The sequence below is a fragment of the Chelonoidis abingdonii genome, chromosome 2 (assembly GCF_003597395.2).
Source record: "Chelonoidis abingdonii isolate Lonesome George chromosome 2, CheloAbing_2.0, whole genome shotgun sequence".
Taxonomy (NCBI): Eukaryota; Metazoa; Chordata; order Testudines; family Testudinidae; genus Chelonoidis; species Chelonoidis abingdonii.
In genome coordinates, this window is record NC_133770.1 from 197,078,516 (window position 1) to 197,099,685 (window position 21,170).

At 40.6% G+C, this 21,170-nt stretch overlaps 1 protein-coding gene across 4 annotated transcripts in view; it reads right to left on the reverse strand.

The window, feature by feature from the left end:
• The window catches only part of ZNF407 (zinc finger protein 407), a 453,603-nt gene that overhangs the window by 34,899 nt on the left and 397,534 nt on the right, over window positions 1-21,170 (reverse strand). The window contains exon 9 of one of the 4 annotated variants that reach the window (XM_075062907.1): window positions 20,372-20,486. The exons of the other annotated variants lie outside the window; for them this stretch is intronic. Coding sequence (XP_074919008.1) covers window positions 20,434-20,486 — 53 coding nt within the window. The 3' untranslated portion in view covers window positions 20,372-20,433. Of the gene's footprint in view, window positions 1-20,371; window positions 20,487-21,170 lie in introns of those variants that run through there. 4 annotated transcript variants of the gene reach the window in all.

Sequence of the window (21,170 nt, forward strand, 5' to 3'; positions counted from 1 at the left end):
TTTAAACCTCTATTAACCTTTCCAAATTGGTACTTAGTGGAGAATAGTGATTGTGTAGGAGGGGTTATGTAGTACAACCTACCATACCAGAATACACCTAAGTGTAAGCAGGAGAGGAAGCAAGAGATTGGATAGTAAAATAGCCAATCAATGGCTTCAAGATTAAGACGCCAACTACTTCTGGAATAAAGGCATCTACTTAGGTTGATAGACTAGAAAGGTGATAAAAAGAAACAACTGAGACCTTTACAAGCATTAAAAAAGGAGCACTAGAATGAGAGAGAATGACAGGGCATCAGGTAAATTTATTTCTCAGCATGTTGAATTTCACACTAATTATTTTAATTGTCTTTGGTACTGAATATGAGAAAAATAATTAGCCTGTAATCTAAATGAATCAATTAATACTGGAAAGACTGGACACTATTCTGCTTCTCCAGCTTGCATTACTGAGATGTTTTTTTTGCAAAATAAATCGAAACATTAAGAGGTGCAATGAATCTCTCTCTTTTAAATGAGGAAACATGAGTATTTTTCTTCCTAGCAAAAAGAAACAAAGTAAAAAATATTATACAAAGCAGATCCTAAAACATCCCAATTCCAAATACTTAGTCTAAGGGCTTGTCTACACAACACAAGAACACGCAGTAGATGGGTGTGAATTCTAAAGCACACCAACATGTTGTGCACTAACTGGTGCTGCCAGTATACATTAAACATTCCCTGAAGCATTATGTTAAATGTACACTAGGAAACTTTCAGTGCATACCAGCAGAGTCTACGTGGGCCAATTGGTGCATAATACATTGAGGTGTATTAGAATTCGCACCTATCTACTGCACATTGTTGTGCCGTGTAGACAAGCCCTTAGACTAAGTATGTGGAATTGAGATATCTTAGATCTGCTTCATATAATATTTTGTATTTTATGTTTCATCATTTAAAAGAAAAAAATTGCTACTCCACTTAATGTTTTGTTTTATTTTGCAAAAAAATCTATTTTAGTAATGCAGACAATATGGAAGATCAGAACAGTATCCACAACTTGTTTCATTTTGATTGAAATCGCATCCCACTAGTGCTCATTGCTACATCATGGACAAGCCCTAAAACTTTCATCCAATGATAATACTTAATGAGGCTAATATTGGAAACTCTATTCAAAAAAGTAAATATCGATGTCCCAATCGGTATAAACACTTCATGCTTTGGGGAAATTAAGCTATGTAAACGCAGTTATGAAGCATACTTAGCATGAGCTTTTCACTGCCAAGGGCAACAAATATGCTGCTAAAAAAGTGCCAAACTTGGTAAACCTCAAAGAATATAACCTCAAATATTTCCCTACTTCTAGTACAGATCTTACAAAACAATAAATGAAAGAAAAAGAAAAAAAAAAGAAACCTCCTCCCTAAAGTAAAATCCTATAACTTTTCACAGTTCCTGGAACGTTACCTTGTGTACAACTTTCTTCATTATCAAAATGGGCTACATTCGTGCCAGAAGTTAAGAAGTTATCACTTGAAAATAGCTGGCTAATCTAGCTTGTGCTAAGATGGATTTTTAATGAAAGTTTAATGAATGATAAATACTTGTTTCTTGATAAATGTTTAATTATGCCAATAATTACCAACTGCTGAAAACTACTGTTGTGTTAATAATGGCATTTTAGTACACAAGCAGTTTCATGAGTCATGGTTCTGTTAAAGATCAGAATTCCATCTGTCTAGTGCAAACTAGCAAAACAAAAGGAAAGTCTAATTAATATTTTGATAAATTTTCCCCCCACACTTTAAAAGTGATGTCCTTTTGTGAAAAATTAAATCTACAGAGTCTGCTTTGGAATGAGAAGGAGTACACAGTCTCAGAGCTAAGATATTATTATTATTTGTACATATGAACCTGTGAAAACTAGAAGAAGAAAAAATGAACTAAAACCAGATACAACATATGTGACCATGCTGTCTATTTGCAGACAGCTAGCTCACTTGTAGGTAGTGAGGACATTACATTCACTGGAAGCATTAGAAGTCACTTCTAAAATACAGAATCACCCCCTCTTTTTGTTTTGCTTGCAAATGTCTGAAAAACTCCTTCTTTCTTATCCCACCAATCCCAGCAATTGCTACCTACACCTCTTGCAATATCTTACAATTTTGGGGCCTAATGATGTATTTACATAGGTAGAATAAGAGTATTCTTGTTGTGGTAGTGCACCCAAAGGTTCCTGTGGGGATTAGGGCCTCATTGTTTTTACACACCGTACAAATACAGAAAAGAAACAGTAACACAAATGTATATTATAGTAGCACACAGAGAAGGGAGAATACAATCTTCTGCTTGGAAGAATTATGTATGCAGTGGATAGTGGAATGGACTAGGTGAACTAATATGTTGCTGTCATTTCTAACATCTATGATGCAAATACTTATCTGCATAAATAGAATGCCTTTTTTTTTTTTTTTTTTTTTACTTATCATTCATATGTTATTCTCACTGTTCATCAGAAAAATAGAATTTATTGAGAGTGTTTATCCTCAATTTATATATTTTTTAGAGCTCTTGGTTTCTGAAACTATTTCTTGTTACTACAAGAATGATTGCATGGTATCTTAAAGTAATTGTCCAGTAGTTTACACAAAAAGCAACATACCATATAAACAGGCAATAAACACCATGCTGAAGCAAACATAGGTATAGACTATGAGGGCATTTAAGAAAAGGAACCACTTTTTACCGTAGGGAGAAAGAGATGCTGCCATGGATTACTAAAGTATGTTAGCGTATGCATGGCATCCACAATGCAGAACAAATGTCTGTGAAGTGAAACAGAAAACAAACTCCATGCTGACAAATGGATGGTGGCTAATAGCACTTCTTCCATGGGATTACCTCAGGAGAGTGAAGAACAAATCCAAGGGCATTATAAAGCATATTTTGACAATTTTTCTATAGCTACACTATAGCATGTTACAGCCCCAAGGTTAAAAAAATTACCTTGATTGTACAATAATGTGCAAGAGCCTTAGCTATAGCCTTTTATGGTACTATAGCACAATGCTCTATAATTTTGATAACTCAAGGACCATACATTTATAGCTATCACTCACAGATGACTAATAAATGCTGGATAGCATATAAATGTCTATCATATTAATAATATGTATTATCAGCTCCATGTATATTTATTTATATATGCATATATTAATATATATTAAGCACCAATAACGTTAAACACATATATTGTAACAGTGATTAGCCTAAACTGTCCTAAATCATAATCCAAGCTAGGGAAGTAACTTCATGGACCAGTACCTGGAATGCTAGTATCCAAAACAAAGATAAGGAAGGAACAGAACAACAAGTTAGGGAAAAAATGGTTACTCACCTTCTCGTAACTGTTGTTCTTCGAGATGTTTTGTTCATGTCGATTCCAATCAGGTGTGTGCACGTGCATGTGCATGATGGGCAGAAGATTTTTCCTTTAGCAGTATCTGTCGGGTCGGCCTGGGCTCCCCCTGGAGTCGCACCCTCATGGCGCCTAATATATAGTCCTGCTGACCCGCCACCGTTTCAGTTCCTTCTCGCCAGCTACTCCGACAGAGGGGTAGGAGGATGGGTATTGGAATGAACATGAACATCACATCTCGAAGAACAACAGTTATGAGAAAGTGAACAACCATTTTTTCTTCTTCGAGTGCTTGTTCATGTAGATTCCAATCAAGTGACTCCCAAGCAAATTTAGGAGATGGGATCGGAGCTGTCCACTGACTGGAGTACTGCCCTACCAAAGGCCGCATCATCTCTGGCCTGCCTAGTAATTGCATAGTGTGCAGCGAAAGTATGTATCGATGATCACGGCACTGCCCTGCAAATTTCCTGGACGGGGACTTGAGCCAGGAAAGCTGTTGATGAAGCTTGTGCCCTTGTAGAGTGCGCCATTATCAGGGGCACTGGGATCCCTGCTAGACTGTAGCACTCAGTAATGCAAGCCACAGTCCATGATGAAATGTGCTGTGTCGAAACAGGCTGGCCCTTCATCCTGTCCACTACTGTCACAAAGAGCTGTACCGACTTACTGAATGGCTTCGTCCTTTAGATGTAAAAAGCCCAACGCTCTGCGGACTTTGAGAGTGTGGAGCCTCTGCTCCTTGCTAGTCGCATGAGGCTTGGGGTAGAAAACCAGGAAGAAAATGTCCTGGTTGATGTGGAACTGTGATACCACTCTCGGGAGGAAGGCCAGATGGGGCCTGAGCTGAACCTTGCCCTTAAAAAACACGGTGTAGGGTGGCTCGGATGTTAGTGCCCTGAGTTCAGACCCCTCCAGGCTAAAGTTATTGCCACCAGGAATGTGACCTTGTAAGAGAGGTAGAGCAGGGAGCATGTTGCTATAGGCTCAAAGGGATGCCCCATGATCCTAGAGAGGATCAAGTCAAGGACCCAAGCAGGAACTGGTTGGCGGACATGCAGGTACAACCTATTGAGGCCCTTCAGGAAGCAACTGACCAGGAGGTTAGTGAAAGAAAGCAGCCCTTTACTCCAGGTGGAAAGCTGAGATGGCAGCTAGATGTACTCTTATGGAAAACAAGGAGAGACCTTCTTGCTTTAGATGGAAAAGGTAATCCAAAATCTGGGGCATGGAGACTAGCACTGGGGAAAATTCACGCTGATCTGACCAGATTGAAAATCTCTTCCATTTTGCTGGGTACGTGGCCCTAGTGGAGGGTTTTCAACTCAAGAGAACCTGTCTGACTTATTCTGAACAGGAGAGCTTGAACGTATTCAGCCATGGAGCCTCCAGGCTGTGAGCTGAAGTGACTGCAGGTTCGGGTGCTGGAGCCGCCTGCGATCCTGTGTGAGAAGGTCCGGGAAGAGTGGCAGGGTAATCGGGGCTCCGACACGTCTGGGAGAGATGTGTATCAATGCTGGTGGGGCCAGGCTGGTGCTATGAGAATGACCCAAGCCCGGTCTCTGCAGATCTTGAGCAGGACCTTATGGACGAGCAGTATGGGTGGGAAGGCGTATAGAAGCAGTTCCCCCCAGTGGAGAAAGAACGTGTCTTCTGTGGAGCCTGGACTGTGATTCTGGAAGGAGCAGAACTGCTGACACTTCCTGTTGCATCGTGTGGCGAAGAGGTCGATCAGGGGACAGCCCCACCTCTGGGAGAACAAAGATGCGACATCCGGATGAAGGGACCTCTCATGGCTGTGAAAAGACCTGCTGAGGCGGTCCACCAGCTCGTTCTGAACCCCTGGAAGGTATGACGCCTTTAGATCGACTGAGCGCTCTATACAAAAGTCCCATAACTTGAGGGCTTCCTGGCACAGGGAAGAGGAGCGTGCACCCCCGTTGGTTGATATAGAACATCGCCGTCATACTGTCCATCATGACTGAAAAATATTGGCCTGCTAGATACAGGTGGAATGACTGCCAGACTAGGCATACTGCCCTGAGCTCCCTGACATTGATATGAAGACGGATATCTGTTTGTGACCAGAGGCCCTGCATCCTGTGCTCCCTCAGATGAGCTCCCCACCCCAAGTCTGACGCATCTATCACTAGCGTTGGAGATGGTTGTGGGGCAGTAAAGGAGACTCCTGAACACACCTGCTGAGCATCCGTCCACCACAGGAGTGAGCTCAGAATAGGGCAAGGCAGGGTCATGGTCCTGTCCAAGCTGTCCCTGGCAGGTCTGTACACTGATGCAAGCCATGACTGAAGTGTCCGAAGCCTGAGTCTGGTGTGCCGAACCATGTATGTACAGGCCACCATGTGACCAAGAAGTTTGAGACAATTTCTCAAGGTGGTGGTGGGGAACTACCTGAGTCCCTGGATCATGGTGTTGAGGTTCCTGGAATCTCGCCTGCAGGAGGAATGCTCTGGCTTGGGTTGAGTCCAGAACTGCCCCTATGAACTCTATCCTCTGGACTGGGGACAGAGTCAATTTCATTTCATTCAGTAGGAGGCCTAGATTCTGAAAGGTAGCTCTGATGAATGCCACCTGAGCTTCCACTTGAGCCCTAGACTGGCCTTTGATGAGCCAGTGGTCGAGGTATGGGAACATCTGTATCTGATGTTTACACAGAAAGGCGGCGATGACTGCCATGCACTTGGTGAAGACTCAAGGTGCCACTGCCAGGCTGAAAGGGAGAACAGCAAATTGGTAATGGGAACTGTTGATCACAAACCTGAGGAACTTTCTGTGGTATGTGAAAATATGCATCCTCCAAGTCGAGGGCGGCATAGCAGTCTGCTGGATCCAGTGAAAGGATAATGGAGGTCAGGGAGACCATGCAGAACCTGAGTTTCCTCACAAACTTGTTGAGGTCACACAGGTGCAGGATAGGCCTTAGGCTGCCTTCGGCCTTTGGTATTAGGAAATAGCGGGAATAGAAACCCTCACTCCTGTGTTCCAGTGGAACCTCCTCCACTGCTGCTAGTGCTAGAAGTGACTGTGCCTCCTGAATGAGAAGTTACTCATGAGAAGGGTCACTGAAGAGGGACGGGGAAGGGAGGGCACAGAATTGGATGGAGTATCCCCTCTACCATGTGAAGCACCCAGGGGCCCAAAGTTATACGGGACCATGCACTGTCGAAAGGGGATAGTCGAGAGCAAAAGGTTAGGCAGAGTGAATCCAATTTGGTCTGGTGCACCTTCCTCGACTGCACCTTCAAAAGGCCGGTTTAGGGCCAGAGGGTGGTTTGGGCTGGCCTTGATTAGCGGAGGGATTTGCCTTCTCCTACCCCTCTGGTTCCTCCTCCTAGTATTGTCCTGGCAACCTAGGAGGGATAATGCTACCAGTGAAGACTCCGAGGGTGCTAGGATGTCCACCATGGGATCTGTGTCCTCAACCACCTCCTTGGTCTTGATGCCCAAACCTTGGGCAACCCTGCGGATCAACTGCTGTAGAACTCTGCTGTCCTCTAATGCAGGAGCTACAGACGCCCCTGACAATGCTTTATCTGGTGACGAGGAGGAGGAAGCATGTGCTGGTGGTGGAAACTCCCTGCAATCTGCCCCGGACATGTCACATGACTCCTGGGTCAGTGGTGGAGGAGGTGGCGCCAATGTCGGTGCTGGGGCCATAGGTGTCGTAGTAAACGTTGGCATTGGCATCAGTCTCACAGGAGTGAGTTGCATCAGCACGCTCACAGGAGCCGCTGGGGTCAGGGGGCCAGGTGCCGACCTCAGCACCTGGGCTGTAGGTGCCTGCATCAAGATCGATGTCAACAACAGTGCAGGTGTGGGAGATGGGAGTGTCACTGTCATGAAGGCCAGTGCCGAAGTTGGACACGAGCATGGTGCTAGAGTCAATGACGGTGCCGTAGGGAAAGGTGTTCGGACCGTATATGTGACAATAAAATGGTCCTCTCCCCATGGGGTCCCCTGGGTAAGCACCTGCATTCTATATTGCTAATGCCTTTATATGCATTGGAAAGTATATTGGGAAGGGCTGAAGGTGTGAGTTTGGAATTAAAAATTCCTTTGCAGGTTATGAGAGGCCGAAGGGGAAGGAAAGAAGGAAGGAATGGGTTAACTCAACGATCCAGCTAGGCCCAGAAATAAGGAACAAAGCTGCAGCCTAAGGCCAAGCACACACAAACAAGCTCTCTGCTGCCAAACAGCCAGACGCCTGTGTCTCAACCCCAGCCACATGTAAAAAAGGAGATCTAAGCCAGACAGAACTGAAGAGGTTGCAAACCAGTAAAATTGCAAAGGACAGTGAGTTGAAAAATAATCATCTCGCAACCCTGAAACCGGTGTGTTCTGGGGACACTAAGGGAACCACGATACACCAGCTCAGACTGGTACCGAGAGCACAGGGGGAAAGGTCCCTGGACGAAAATGCTTCAGCTCTCGGGAGGATTTTAAACCCTGGGTTCTTCTGGGGGCAAGTCGGAGATTTACAGCAGACCCCAGATGACCTTTGCACAGGGAAGAACTCTCGTCTACCTTTCTCCCCTCTCTTCTTCTTACATTACACCCAGGCTTGGCCAGCCCTGGGTCATGCGTGTGTAAGTATGAAAGTGGGTTAGGGCTCAGGCACTAAGGCTTTCTTCCTCTCTCTTGGAGGAGTCCTTCCTTGGCGCTGAAGTCGCCGATGGCACTGGGGCGCTCTGCATTGAGGATGATGCCATAGGGGTTGGGTCTCTCAAGCCTGGGTTGGAATGGAGGCACAAGGCTGCCTCCATGAGGATCACCTTCAGCGGCTGTTCCTGTTCTTTAAGTGTTCTTGGGCAGAACTCACGGCAGATCTTGCAACCATCTTTTTGATGGGTCTCCCCCGGGCACCTAAGACATGATGAGTGTGGATCACTCTCAGGCAGACACGCAGTTCTTAAATCCCGGTGACTGCCGCATGCCACGGCGCCAGGGCTGGATTTGGGGGGAACCCCAACTACTACACTATACTAAACTTTAATTGGAGTACTACCAACAACTAACTATATACATTGAATAATGAAGAAACTTGCTGAGCAAGAGCCAAGGGAAGTTCCAGCCACTATCACTGGCGGTAAGAAGGAACTGAAGGGGTAGCGGGTCAGCAGGACTATATATTAGGTGCCATGAGGGCACGACTTCAGCTGGCGCCCAGGCTGACCTGACAGATGCTGCCGCGGGAAAAATCTTCTGGCCATCGTGCACATGCCGCGCACACAACTGATTGGAATCGACATGAACAAGCACTCGAAGAAGAACTGGGAAAAACTGATGGGTTGGATAACAGTGACATGTAAAGAGATGTGTATCTTGTAAAATCATCATACGAATACCAGCTGAAATGTGCAACTTGGAGAGCAAATCTTCTGTGTAAGATGAATATAACATGGCTGCACAGGACAGCTCCTCTCAGAGCCTGGTATTGTATAGAACCTTTTACCTACATCATATTAATAAACCTGAAAGTGGTTATTTGGTCTCCTAAATATATTTTATAACAAACTAAAGTGTGGTCAAGCAATTGACGATACAATTTATCAACACCTCCTAACCATTCATGATTCTAAGTAGTTGAAGAGGTGAAGCTTAATGGTGAGTCTGTGGGGAAAAGATAGGATAGATCCTAAACTGGTGAAGGAGGAGATGTGGGTCTTGTTGTGGTAGAGAGAAGAGTTGTGAAACTTGCGGATTTCAAATGAAACTAGTTAACATTATAGGGGGTCCCTCCAGGATGAGAACCCAGATCGTTGCAAATGCCTTGAAACATAACTCAATGGCTTTGGCTTTTAATACCTGAAATGCAAGAGTGCTGGAGCTAGGGGTGCAGCAGCACCCCCTGGCTTGAAGTGGTTTCCATTATATACGGGGTTTACAGTTTTGTTCAATGGCTCTCAGCACTCCCACTATAAAAACTGTTCCAACGCCACAGTTGAAATATACTACTGAAACTGGTGGCAGATAAAAATCTAGTAATTCCTTAGTGAATATAAGTCTCAGTAAATCATTAGTATCTGAATAAAAAACATTAGTCTCATAGTTCAAATGTTTTCATCCTTTGCATTATTAGCTAAACCATTACCTGAAAATGCAGCTATAGAAAGTCCACTGAACACTTTAGGCCTGATTCACCATTCTGTTATACTGGTTTTACACTAGTGTAAAACTGGTGTGATGGAGTGGAGAATCAGACCCTGTAAATGGAATGCCAAAGAGTAATAATATTTTCGATTTCAAGGAAATTCACTTACTCTGGGTATAATGATTGAAAAGATTGTAAACACTATTCTGATCTTCCATACAACTGGAATAATTTTTTTTAGTTATGAAGAAAAATGCTAGCACATAGTTGCTATTAAAAACTCCGTTCACAAAAGGAAATCACCCAATGCAACTTCCAATGACCAAAGCCGCCACTCTCTCATCAAATCCTTCTAAAGACACATAGTATTCTGTGAGGCCAACAAACTCAAAAGAAAAATGTCCAAATCAAGAATGCGCTGAAATAACTAGTTAAAATACAGTAACTCCTTCCCCTGGTTTTTTGTCTTACTTTGTCATCTAGAACGCAAAGTCTCTGGGGCAGGGGCATTTGATAGTCATATCTTGTACATACATCACTGGCTCTTATAACAAATTTGTATTATCATTATAATAAATTGTATTATTATCATTGTATTATAATAAATAATAAGAAAACTAAAACAATTACTATAACTATATTGCCCAACATGATATGTAGATTGCAAACTCAAGGAAACAATTTCCTGCTATGGTGAACGCTCTTTTTAATCTATTTATAGTGAACTCTGTTACAATGAAACTTCTCTTTGACCTCATATTCACCAAGGAATTTTGGAGGATCTCCATCCGGTGGTAGCAATGGGTAGCAAGGAGCACTACTGTAGATTGCCTGCTGGCAGTTTTACAACTGTGCTGTTGTAGGGTTGGTGGTAAAAATGATTGTGTCCCATCTACAGTTGTGTTCCCACTGCTGCTAGAACTGGCGGAGCTGTGCTGGTGGTAGTTGAGTGGTGGAAGATTACCCCTAAACCCAGCCTTATATTAAAGCTTCACTCCATTTATGAGTAATGTCTTTATTCTATAACCAGGTTCCACTATGATAGTCTTCTCAGAATGCATTAATTATCATCCATCAGACAAGTGTCAAAAGGTGCATATTTAGGGGATTGTCATTTCTCAGCCAACTCCTGTTGTAGCTAAATTGGGGAAAAGCAAACTTGGGGGATGGATAAGGAAGAATCACTGACTCCTGGTTTTGCCATAGCTGTTCCCTGCTGGGAATGAATATATGGCCTTTCACAAGATTCCCACCTATTCACACAAACGCCACTGAAACTACAAAGGGTAAGCACTGCCATAATTTCTGAATTTAAATGCATGTGTGGGGAGATTCTTTAATGCAGACCCTGTCATATTATAGTGAAACTCTGTTTATAATCATTTGGGAAAGAAAAGAATTATTCATTATAAAGAGGGTTCCATTGAACACTGCATACATACAGTCACAATAACCATAGAATAAAGGCCTTTATTCCACAAACGGGACATTTCAAACCTTTAATCTGCTGTATTGAACTGTGTTAGAATTGTGTAAATTATCGGTTTAAGACCACGGGATGGGAGCTTCCCTGGTCTTGCCTGAAGGCTAGAGGGCTTTGTAGCAAATTGTGGGAGCAGTCAGTTTTGGCAAAATGCCAGCTTAAAACAAGCTGGAATGAATTGTGGCTTTCTGCCCTTGGGAGCAGCCTGTTTTCTCTATCTCTGTTTTTAGGTTCCCGTGTGTAATTATTCTAAAAGCTAAGTAATAAAGTAATACACCACTACCTCGATATAACGCCAACTCATATAACACTAATTTGGATATAACGCGGTAAAGCAATGCTCCGGGGGTGGGGGTGGGGAGGAGGGATGCACACTCCGGTGGATCAAAGCAATTTCAGTATAACACAGTTTCACCTATAACGCGGTAAGATTTTTTGGCTCCCAAGGACAGTGTCATATCGAGGTAAAGGTGTATTATGCTTCAATCTTCCAGCAAGAGCATTTATATGTTTATCTAACTTTTCCGTGTGTGCTGTGAACATAACAATTATGTATATTTATTTTCTACTACAGTGGTTCTCAACTTTTCCAGACTACTGTACCCCTGAAGCCTGAGCCCTGCTGGTCAGGGCTGAAGCATGTAACTTAGCTTGGTGGGGCCCTGGGCAATTGCCCTGCTTGCCACCTCCTAGCACTGGCCCTGCACTTGCAACCTCCCTAAACCTATCTGGAGGTCGTGACTCCCATGTTGAGAAATGCTGATCTAGATGAGTTGAGTATCCCCTGGACCTCTGCATACCCCCATGGGTATGTTTACCCCTGGTTGAGAACCACTGTTCTACTACATTTGTTGCTAATGCTATACTCCTCACTGCTCAAGGACAGCATGGTTTCTGCTGGCCCCAATCCTTCAATCCTTACTGATGTAAAATTCTCATTGACTTCAGTGAGAATTATGCTTGAATAAACAATGCACGATTGGTCTTAGAGTAACGAAAATGCTCCAAGGAGTGAAACTAAAATTAGATAAAAATGGAAGAAAATAAAATTAAAAAATACTCACAGGGCATTAACAAAATGTGTGGCACGTAGTAGAATACTGAAGATTTTTTGCTACCATTTATTGGGAAGACATGTATAACTCACTTGTGGCTCTGCCACTTGCGAGAAATGCAGTCTTCCCAAACTTGCAGCAATAACAGCCTTCTAGCAGTCACCATACCAACATGTATATTGTTTATAGCTATCGATTGGTTGATAGACATACACATAGAAATTAAAAGTATGAGTGATTATAGCAATTGTTTCAATCAATGCATGTGTATATTTCACCGTCCCTACAGATCTAACACTTAGTCTGTGACATCAGATCTCATAAAGTAACCTAGATTGGTGCTAGTGAATATTTGAATGTGATACCTCCAAGGTAGAACCAAATGCTGCAGGAAATGGTACTGGTGAATCTATAACAGAGCTCTTTCCACTGTATCTGTCTCTTTGAGTCTGTACTGAAAGGAGTAAATGTTCATACTATAGTAGTGCCCAAAATTCCCACTGTGCTGGGCACTGTACAAACACAGAAAAGAGACAAAATCTGCTCTGAAGGGCTTATGGTCTAATGAGATAATGAGAGTAAAGTAATAGTTAAGAAAGCACAGTGTTACAGGGCACTGTACAGCTGGAAATGTAGTGTAGTTTTCCAGATGAGACACTTTTGGCAGGTCTTCATAGCATATGTTGCAAAAATAAAGGTCTGGTCAAATTCCAATTTGTATAGCTATATTCTGCTTATCTGGATTTTCCCTAAAGTTTAAATTAGATATGGCATTAGTCAGGTAGCACTGCTGTGCTCTGTTAAACAGCTTGTATGTTTCACCTCAGAGGTGGCTGCTTTTCAGTGGTGGGTAAACAGCCTTCTGGATGTACTGGTCGTTTATAAGGTACTTCAGAATCCTTTGAGATGAAAAGTGCTATGTAAAATATTAAAATATTATAGCTGATTTGGGATTATAGAATTAATTTAGAAAGAAAAATTGCAAAACATAGTACTTGTTTTTTTCTGGATGAGACTAGTCATATTTATTATAAAGCACCCATGGAGCCTGAGCCAATCAGATTGTTAACTAGCTTAAAATACACAGAGCTCATCTTTGTACAGCGATAATAGTGGACATACCCATTATCGCTCAGATGGGAAGAGATTCTGTATTTTTATTATTTTTAATTTAGCAAGGTTATTTTGTAAAAATTTTAGGACATCTGTGGGTACTATATAATATATTAACACATGCACCTCACTGTCTCCTTTCTTAACAGTATGTTGTCACATTTGCAGTTTGGGCAAGACAGAATTGCTCATCTTCCCCTCACAGTCCATCTGGTTTCTTCCAAGCTGCTCAGGCGACAACACACTACAGAAAAAGCAATGTTATCAGGGGCACATAGCAATATATATAACATATTGCAACATGTTTTGTCATTTACAATGCATCATAAAAAGTTACATTGCATCTGACCAACAACATGATGTAATGTAAAATGACATGACTACATGAAACAACATAGCATTACTCAAAAATTTGAATTTCAAGAAATAAGCACAATGGGGTCAATTTATTTTTTTACAATGATTTAAATTCTGACAGAAATTAAGTGAGCAAAAAGGCAGGGAGGTTAAATGCTTAATTTTGTAGTGTTTAGTCATTTTTTAAGGAAAAATCAAATAGGAGTAAATAATGCATTATGAAATCTGTATTGTATATCATTATCTATAATATTAAACAAAGCATAAGAAAGAATAATGGAAATAATATTAGTTACTTTCAGAGTGCGCATGGTGTAGCTGACTTTTTTCATGTTTTACATACAGCACCATAATCAAGTTATGTAAAAACAGTGGGTTTATAAAGATTATTGTCTTTTGGTTTTGTTTTGATTTTTAATGGTAAGAGTACAAAGTAGAGTGCTCTGTTCATGCCACAGATCTGCTTCTTAAGAATCAACATGGTGCACGCCATGTGAACTGTCACATTAATAACCCTATGCTGATATTCAAATTTTCTGTCTTAAGCTAAAGAAAGATTGAATACCCTGCTGTTGTGTGGCCAAGATTGAAGAGGTGTCTCACTGACATTGTTCAAAGTTTATGAAAATATATGAATGCTCAAATGTCATTGGCTTTGCGCCTCCAACAGACTGTGGTTTTATGAGAAACCAGTCTTTTAATCAAAATGATTGAATACCTTAAGGTTGAATCCAAAGATATCAGTTAATATCTAGAAACGTGCTATTTCTGCAAATTTTGTCACACTGTACATATTGTGGTGCATTTTAAAGTGTTAATTTGTGCATTCCATATTGAAAATTGATCTTGAGTTTTAGCTTTTTGTGAAGCAAAAACATATGGTTACAAGCTCTATGCATTTTATGTGACGGCTGTTGAAGCTGTCACATGTGCAAACTTGATAACCGATGTGACACATACGCAAATAATTTGCTTGTTTAGTAACAATTCAAAGATTCATTATTCATGCAAAAACACATTTTTTTAAAATGATCAGATGGAACTAGTCTTCATTTTGCACAATCTAGTCTCACTGGTGTGCAAACAAAGATAAAATAAAGCTGGGAACTAAGTGGTATTAAAACAAATCCAAGAATATGGGTATTTTCAGATAATTATTGAACCAGATGGTGTTTTTTGTTAATTCTGCCATCAGCCTGAGAACTTGATGTCTTACATCTGCACTTGGTAAAATAAATTTTGCTACTGACATTATTTCAGTTTTCTTAAAATATTTCAATCAGTTTTACACCAAGATTTGCAAACATCTGCCACAGTATATGGCTGTAAGATGAAATTATTTGAAAGAATTCTATTAAGAAAACACTATTATCCCAAACTTAATTTTAAATGTATCACCCCTGCTGCTAAACTTTCTGAATTACTATTGCATGTGTATTAAAAAACAAACATTGCAAAATAGTCATACCTTAAAATTTGACAGGGGATCCTATATAAAAAGTCAGTAAAGTGCTTCTGGGGATGCCATCTTGGAATTTCACAATGTTTTAGTTTGCTTTTGTAAGGTTGAAAGATTAAAATCATTTTAGCATAAAATTAAACAAAATCCCCTCCCTCTGCCCCCCCACCCCATCATCTTGAGATGTGTGACTAAATTACAGAGCTATACTACAAATTAAGTCAAAATAGATGATGGAATATAAAAAGAATAAGCCACTCATGTTAATTTGAAACTATGTTATCAGCCCTAATAGAATTTGCCACAAACGTTATCACTCAAATATTGTACCTCATAAACATATGTGCTCAATCACTTATGCACATTTGCCAACTGCATAGGAGTTTTAGATACTTCCTTTCTGTGATCTGAATCACAGTTGTCCTTGAAAACACAACTGTAGCAGACCATACAAATGCATAACTGTCTTAACTTCTTCAGTGTTATACTTCTACAGAACAGCCCAAATAAGACCACATTTTCATGCACGATAATGGATAAACTCCCCCTTTTTGAGTGACTGTCCACTTTGTATTACCAACTGTACCAGAGCAGTCATCAGGCTAGTCTCAAATACAATGTATTTATTTTTTAATTTACTAAATATCATCATGGTGTGCATTTATACATGAATTCTGAAACAGCTGCAGTAAGATCCCAACTATGTTCTTTGTTGGTGAGATTTCATTAGCAGGGTTTTACAATGCTAGCATTTTGGTATGGTTAAGATGATAGAACATGCCTGACCTGCTAGTCCAGTAAAAGTCCTCTGCATTGTCCTCTTCAAGACATAAGGGTTTGATTCCCTATCCTAATCTCTTACTCCCTGGATTGACAGGGAGTGTTGCAGACTAGGCTCTGATTTAAGAATGAAAGCCCAGTTGGTAAAATAACTGGGAGACAATGGTAGTGATCCTCATTAGGAGTTCCCCTCAAGGCCTCTCACCAAGATCTTGATCTTGGATGGGGCAGAAGGGAGTGCAGTAAGAAAGAATACTGGGGTTGAGAGGGCAAATCACTCAGTTTGTGGATGATCCAGCCCCCACCTCCATAGTAAATGGGAGCTGTTACTCTATATGCTGTGAAGCAGAAGGTGGTGCTACATGGTGCTGAAGCGATTTTCCATGAGTGCTCCTCAGCCTGAAAAATGAGATTGATGCTGTGAGACTTTAAAGATGGTAGATATCTAGAGTGAAAACATCAGGTGCAGGAATCTCAGGGATCCTCCAGTACAAAGATGCACGGAACATCTTCCTCTCTCCCACAAAAAAAAGCAGAAAATAGCAAGGGCTAAAATATTTAAAATTTATGTTTCCTTTCTGAAGACAACGGCTTGTTTGTTTTGGTTTTTTTTAAAACTCTTTTGGTTCCCTGTACAAGCCTGAGGCATGCAAGCTGGATATGAGAGTTATGAATACACGCGTTAAATGGAGTGCATGTATTTTTGAGGTAAACAACACTTACTATGGCTCCATGAATGATTTCAAACAGAAATGCAAAGTTATTTTGTAAATGTTAACTGAATACTGTTTCAATACTGATCATGTCCATTATCAGACAGTTGGTTTAAAAATAAATAAATAAATACATACATAAGGCTGTGATAAGAAAAACATCCCCCCCCCCCCCTTCATAGACTTGGCAAAAACCATCAGTTCATGGCCTGCTTCCTGGCTTGCCAGTAGACAGCACTGAAAGTTAAAAAACTAAAACAATTGCTTTCATTTATATCTCTTCCTGATTACTCTGATAGCTGAAATGACAGAAGTTGTTCAGAATCTGTAAAGCCTGTCACATTACAGAAACATGTCTCTTTAAACTAAATGTGAAATTCCAGTAATTGAAGTGATAAATCTAATGTTTTTGCTAGGGTACTTTTGATGAGAACTATAGTAGTAAATTAGAAATTATTCTCCGCTATTATATCATGGTAAAAGCCTTTCCATTATCTGTTGTCAGTTACTAGGGATGGGCAAATAACTCGATTGTCAATCTAAAATGTGAAACCTAAAGTTCTGGGAATAATCAATAAAGGAAAAAAACAAACTCTCTATTATATTCATATAATTCTTCAGAAAACTCTAGGTTGTTTTTCCTCTTTTACTTCTGCACACCTCATTTGTTCAGAGACATATTGGATATCTTAGAATATTTTATTTTTTAAACTAGTTACATGTCATCTTGTTTTCAAATGGCATATGAGAGTTACATTTCAGAAAGTATAAGCAGCTACATTGTGGTGTCTAAATGAAATTTTATACAAGATACAGACTTAATTAAATTAGCAATAACAACCACCTACATTTTATTATTGATTTTTCAGCCATACTATTTATTGCCTAATATTTCTACTTTCAAGTACATGATATTTTTTAGTCTTTTACAGATTCAAGATCATCTAGGAGTTGGACCACTAGTATTCTGAACAGGAGCATAAATGAAAAAACAAATACTGGGCACCCCACACTTGTTTGTAAAACAACTCATTGTGTACAATCTGTTGTCCAAAGCAAAAGCAATTAACCTCATCAACCATATTGCAAGACAGATACAATACACTGGAAGTATGGTCTGAGCAAGGGACTGGGAGTAGTGGTCCATAGCTCTGCCACTGACTTACAGTATGACCTTGGCACTTAACCTCTCTATTCCTCATTTTATCCATTTGTATAATAGATTAAAAAACAATAATGGAAACCTTACTTCTCACAGGGCTGCCAATAGAATTAATTAAAGTTTGTAAAGTGTCAGAGGATCTCTGGCTGAAAGGTGACACAGAAATGAAAGTATTACTAGCAGCATTCTTATTTTTGATTACTGAAACAATATGGAACAAACTAGGTTATTGCATTTGTAAACCAATGACTGGAATATTATTGCAGGTGCATTTTCCCATTCAGCTTTAAAAAATAAATAGATATGTGTGTCAGCTCCAGAATTTGGACTGAGATCAGACAACCGGTGGTTGGGGTCTCAATGCAAGACCATTTCCCCTTACTGGAACATAATGGAAATTGATGCCAGTTGCAAAATTAGGGTGCAGGTACAGATTCTAAAATCTTCAAGGTTTAGGAGGTTCAAATCCAAGGTTTTCGTTCAGCCCCAACTCCAGTTTAGCTAATTTACAGATGAATAGTTGTTTGCAGTGAGAGAAGAAAATTACTCTTCTAGTTCAGTCTGACCTTTCCATATTAGAATAAGTGAACTAATTATGAGAAAAGTATTTGAAACTTCAAATACAATGATTCAAAAAGAACCAAAGGAAACATAAAAAGAAAAATAACATGTGTAGCAATTTTGGGAGTAAATGCTGAAAATATTAAGGATGCTTAATACATTCATGGATTGAGATTTTAGAAGTATTCATTTCTGTGCATCTGAAACAACCTTCTCTCTCCTCTTGTGTCCATGATGAGTAAGAGTGAGTCAAAAAGAGTAAAATCAGTCAAAATAATAACCATAAAAGCCCTAAAACGCACATACTATTAGAGCTGAAGGAATTTTCAACAAACTGTTTTTTCATTAGAAAATGAACACACTGCACTTTTAAGTGGAGGTGGAGAAGTATTTGGCTGGCTGGCCGAATGAAGGGAACTGTGCTTAAGGGAACTGACTGGGAGGTGGGGGAGATGAAAACTGCTGCAAAAGGGTCAGTGTGGTTGCTGGGAATGAAGGGCTTAAAAGGGGCAGCCCTGTGCGTAAAGCCTCCCTTTTAAAAGGAGCAGACTGAGGCAGCACCACCTTCCCTCCCCTTTAGATGGTAAAATACCAGGTTTGGCGAGACCTGCTGTGCGTATTTTGCTAGCCGCCCCCCAGAAGGGGCTGGGAAGGAATTTTTCCTTTACCATCATATTGGCTTGGGTGCAGTTGGGGTTTTTTTTTGCCTTCCCCACAGCGGGTTTCAGGAAGCACTCTGTTCATGACATGATAGGTGGTAGGCTATATGTCGCAACTCATTATTTAAAGTGTAGGGTGGATGTCCAGTGTGGGTACTCCATAAGATAGGTATACAGTGACTGGATAAATGGCTTGGAAACAGACTGAAAAAGAGGTGTTCGTTAAAGGAATGAATTGGGGTGGGAGGGTTTGGGGACTCCTATGATTGGTATGGCAAGGAGCCAACCCCCCATTATTATAGCCCATCTTAACCCTCCTACGAGGAAGGTGATGGTTGATAAATCCTGGCAATGGATTTGCTGGAGGGACCTGGATGGAAAAAGAGGGTTAGCTGGTGGAAGCCCCTAAGATAATTATGGAAAAAACATGGGGTTACCTGCACTGTACACTTTTATCTGCCGGGTAGTCCCAGACATAAAATAATAAAGTTGAGGCCTGATTAAACCCATGTCAAATGTCTCCTGTCCTTGATTCGGTATAGCAAGACAACAATTTGTCAATACTGAAACCTTGTATGGAAACATCACTTTTGACAAAATTTTAATCCGGAAGATTTAATGGGACTAAGATGGAATTTCTGGTGAGAGAAAGACAGACCCTCGCCCCAGAATATCCAATAGCCTGGTGGTTAGGCTTCTGAGCTGGGATGTGACTGACCCAATTCAAGTCCTTACCCTTCCTGATATGCACCAGGGACTTGAACCTGGCTTTCCCACAACTCTGTTGCCTGACAACTATGCTCCTGTTGGTGCTGTGCCACTTTGTATAAATGAGTAAATATTCATAGAGACAGAGGGCTTTTCTTCACTAGGGGGTAAGTCGACCTAAGTTACGCCACTCCAGCTACGTGAATAGAATAACGTAGCTGGAGTCAACGTAGTTTAGGTCAATTTACCGCAGTCTCTTCACTGCACTGTATTGACAGGAGATGCTCTCTGGTTGACTTCCCTTACTTTTCTTGGGGAGCTGGAGTACCGGAGTCGAATGGAGAGTTCTCTGCCATCAATTTAGTGGGTCTTCACTAGACCTGCTAAATTGACACCCACTGCATTGATTGCAGCAGTGTCGATCTCTCTGGTAGTGAAGATAAGTTTAGAGAAACCCCATAATTTTTCATGAAACATAATTCTTGTTTTCCAGCCACTCCTGCACACTATGCTTATTCTGCATAAGAACATAAAGAGCAAATACATGCAATTTAAAAAATGTTATGCCAGAAAAGCTGGATTCTTGGCCAACTCTGTCCGAGGTCCAGATTACAAAGTTTAACAATTTATGTATGTGTTTCTTTGGTACCCCAAAGAAGTAGTGCATCCTTAAATCACGATGTAGGAGCCATCTTCTTCTCAAGTGAATACACCTGTGCCATAAAAACGTGAACTCCCATTTTTCATAGTGGGAAGGGGATGCAGGACAGTGGTGTGGTAGAAAGTTGTACTGGGGCTCTCTATGCTTCCATTTGGATATTTCTTTAGAAGTTCAGAAACTCCTCTCCCCTGCAACTACTCATCACTTAATCAATATGGAAACACAAAAGGTTCTGCTGTGAAACATCCAGTCTTCTGTGGTAAAAAGAAAAAGTTTCCCTTAGACCTTTATTTGAATTTTTATGGAACACACTTCCCTAAAATTGCCCACATGTCACTGCATCTATTTTTCTTTTTAAATCAGGCATTAAACATGCATCCTGCCTCCCACGTAGAAGATCTGCAGCACAGGCAAAGTGTCTGCGTATTCAATTATAGGCTAAATAAATATAATGAATATTGAGAAATCCATAAATTAATTAATTAATAAATAATAAGACATAGGATCAAATTATTGGCAATATACATGCTCTCTCCCTCTCTCTCCTTTTATCATTACAACATATTGTCCTAATACATATTCACTACATTTTTATAAAGGTAACTGAAAAATCCAGATTGAAATAAAGCTTTTGATTTACATGAAGAGTAACCTGAAAGTAGGAAATTAGGTATTCAACTCCCATTATTGTGTTAATGGTAACGGAATGTCTAATCACCCATGTACCTTGACGAAATGTAACCCATTGTACATAGTGATATTGAGCTAATTTGCAAAACTCCTCTGTACATCCAAAGGTTTTATTTATTAGTTTTATTAATTTATTTATAGACATTTCTATCGTGTTCATCACCATAGTATCAAAACATCTGAGCGTTAAGTTAGATTTATAGGTGCAGGGGCGGCTCTCGACATTTCGCCACCCCAAGTACAGCATC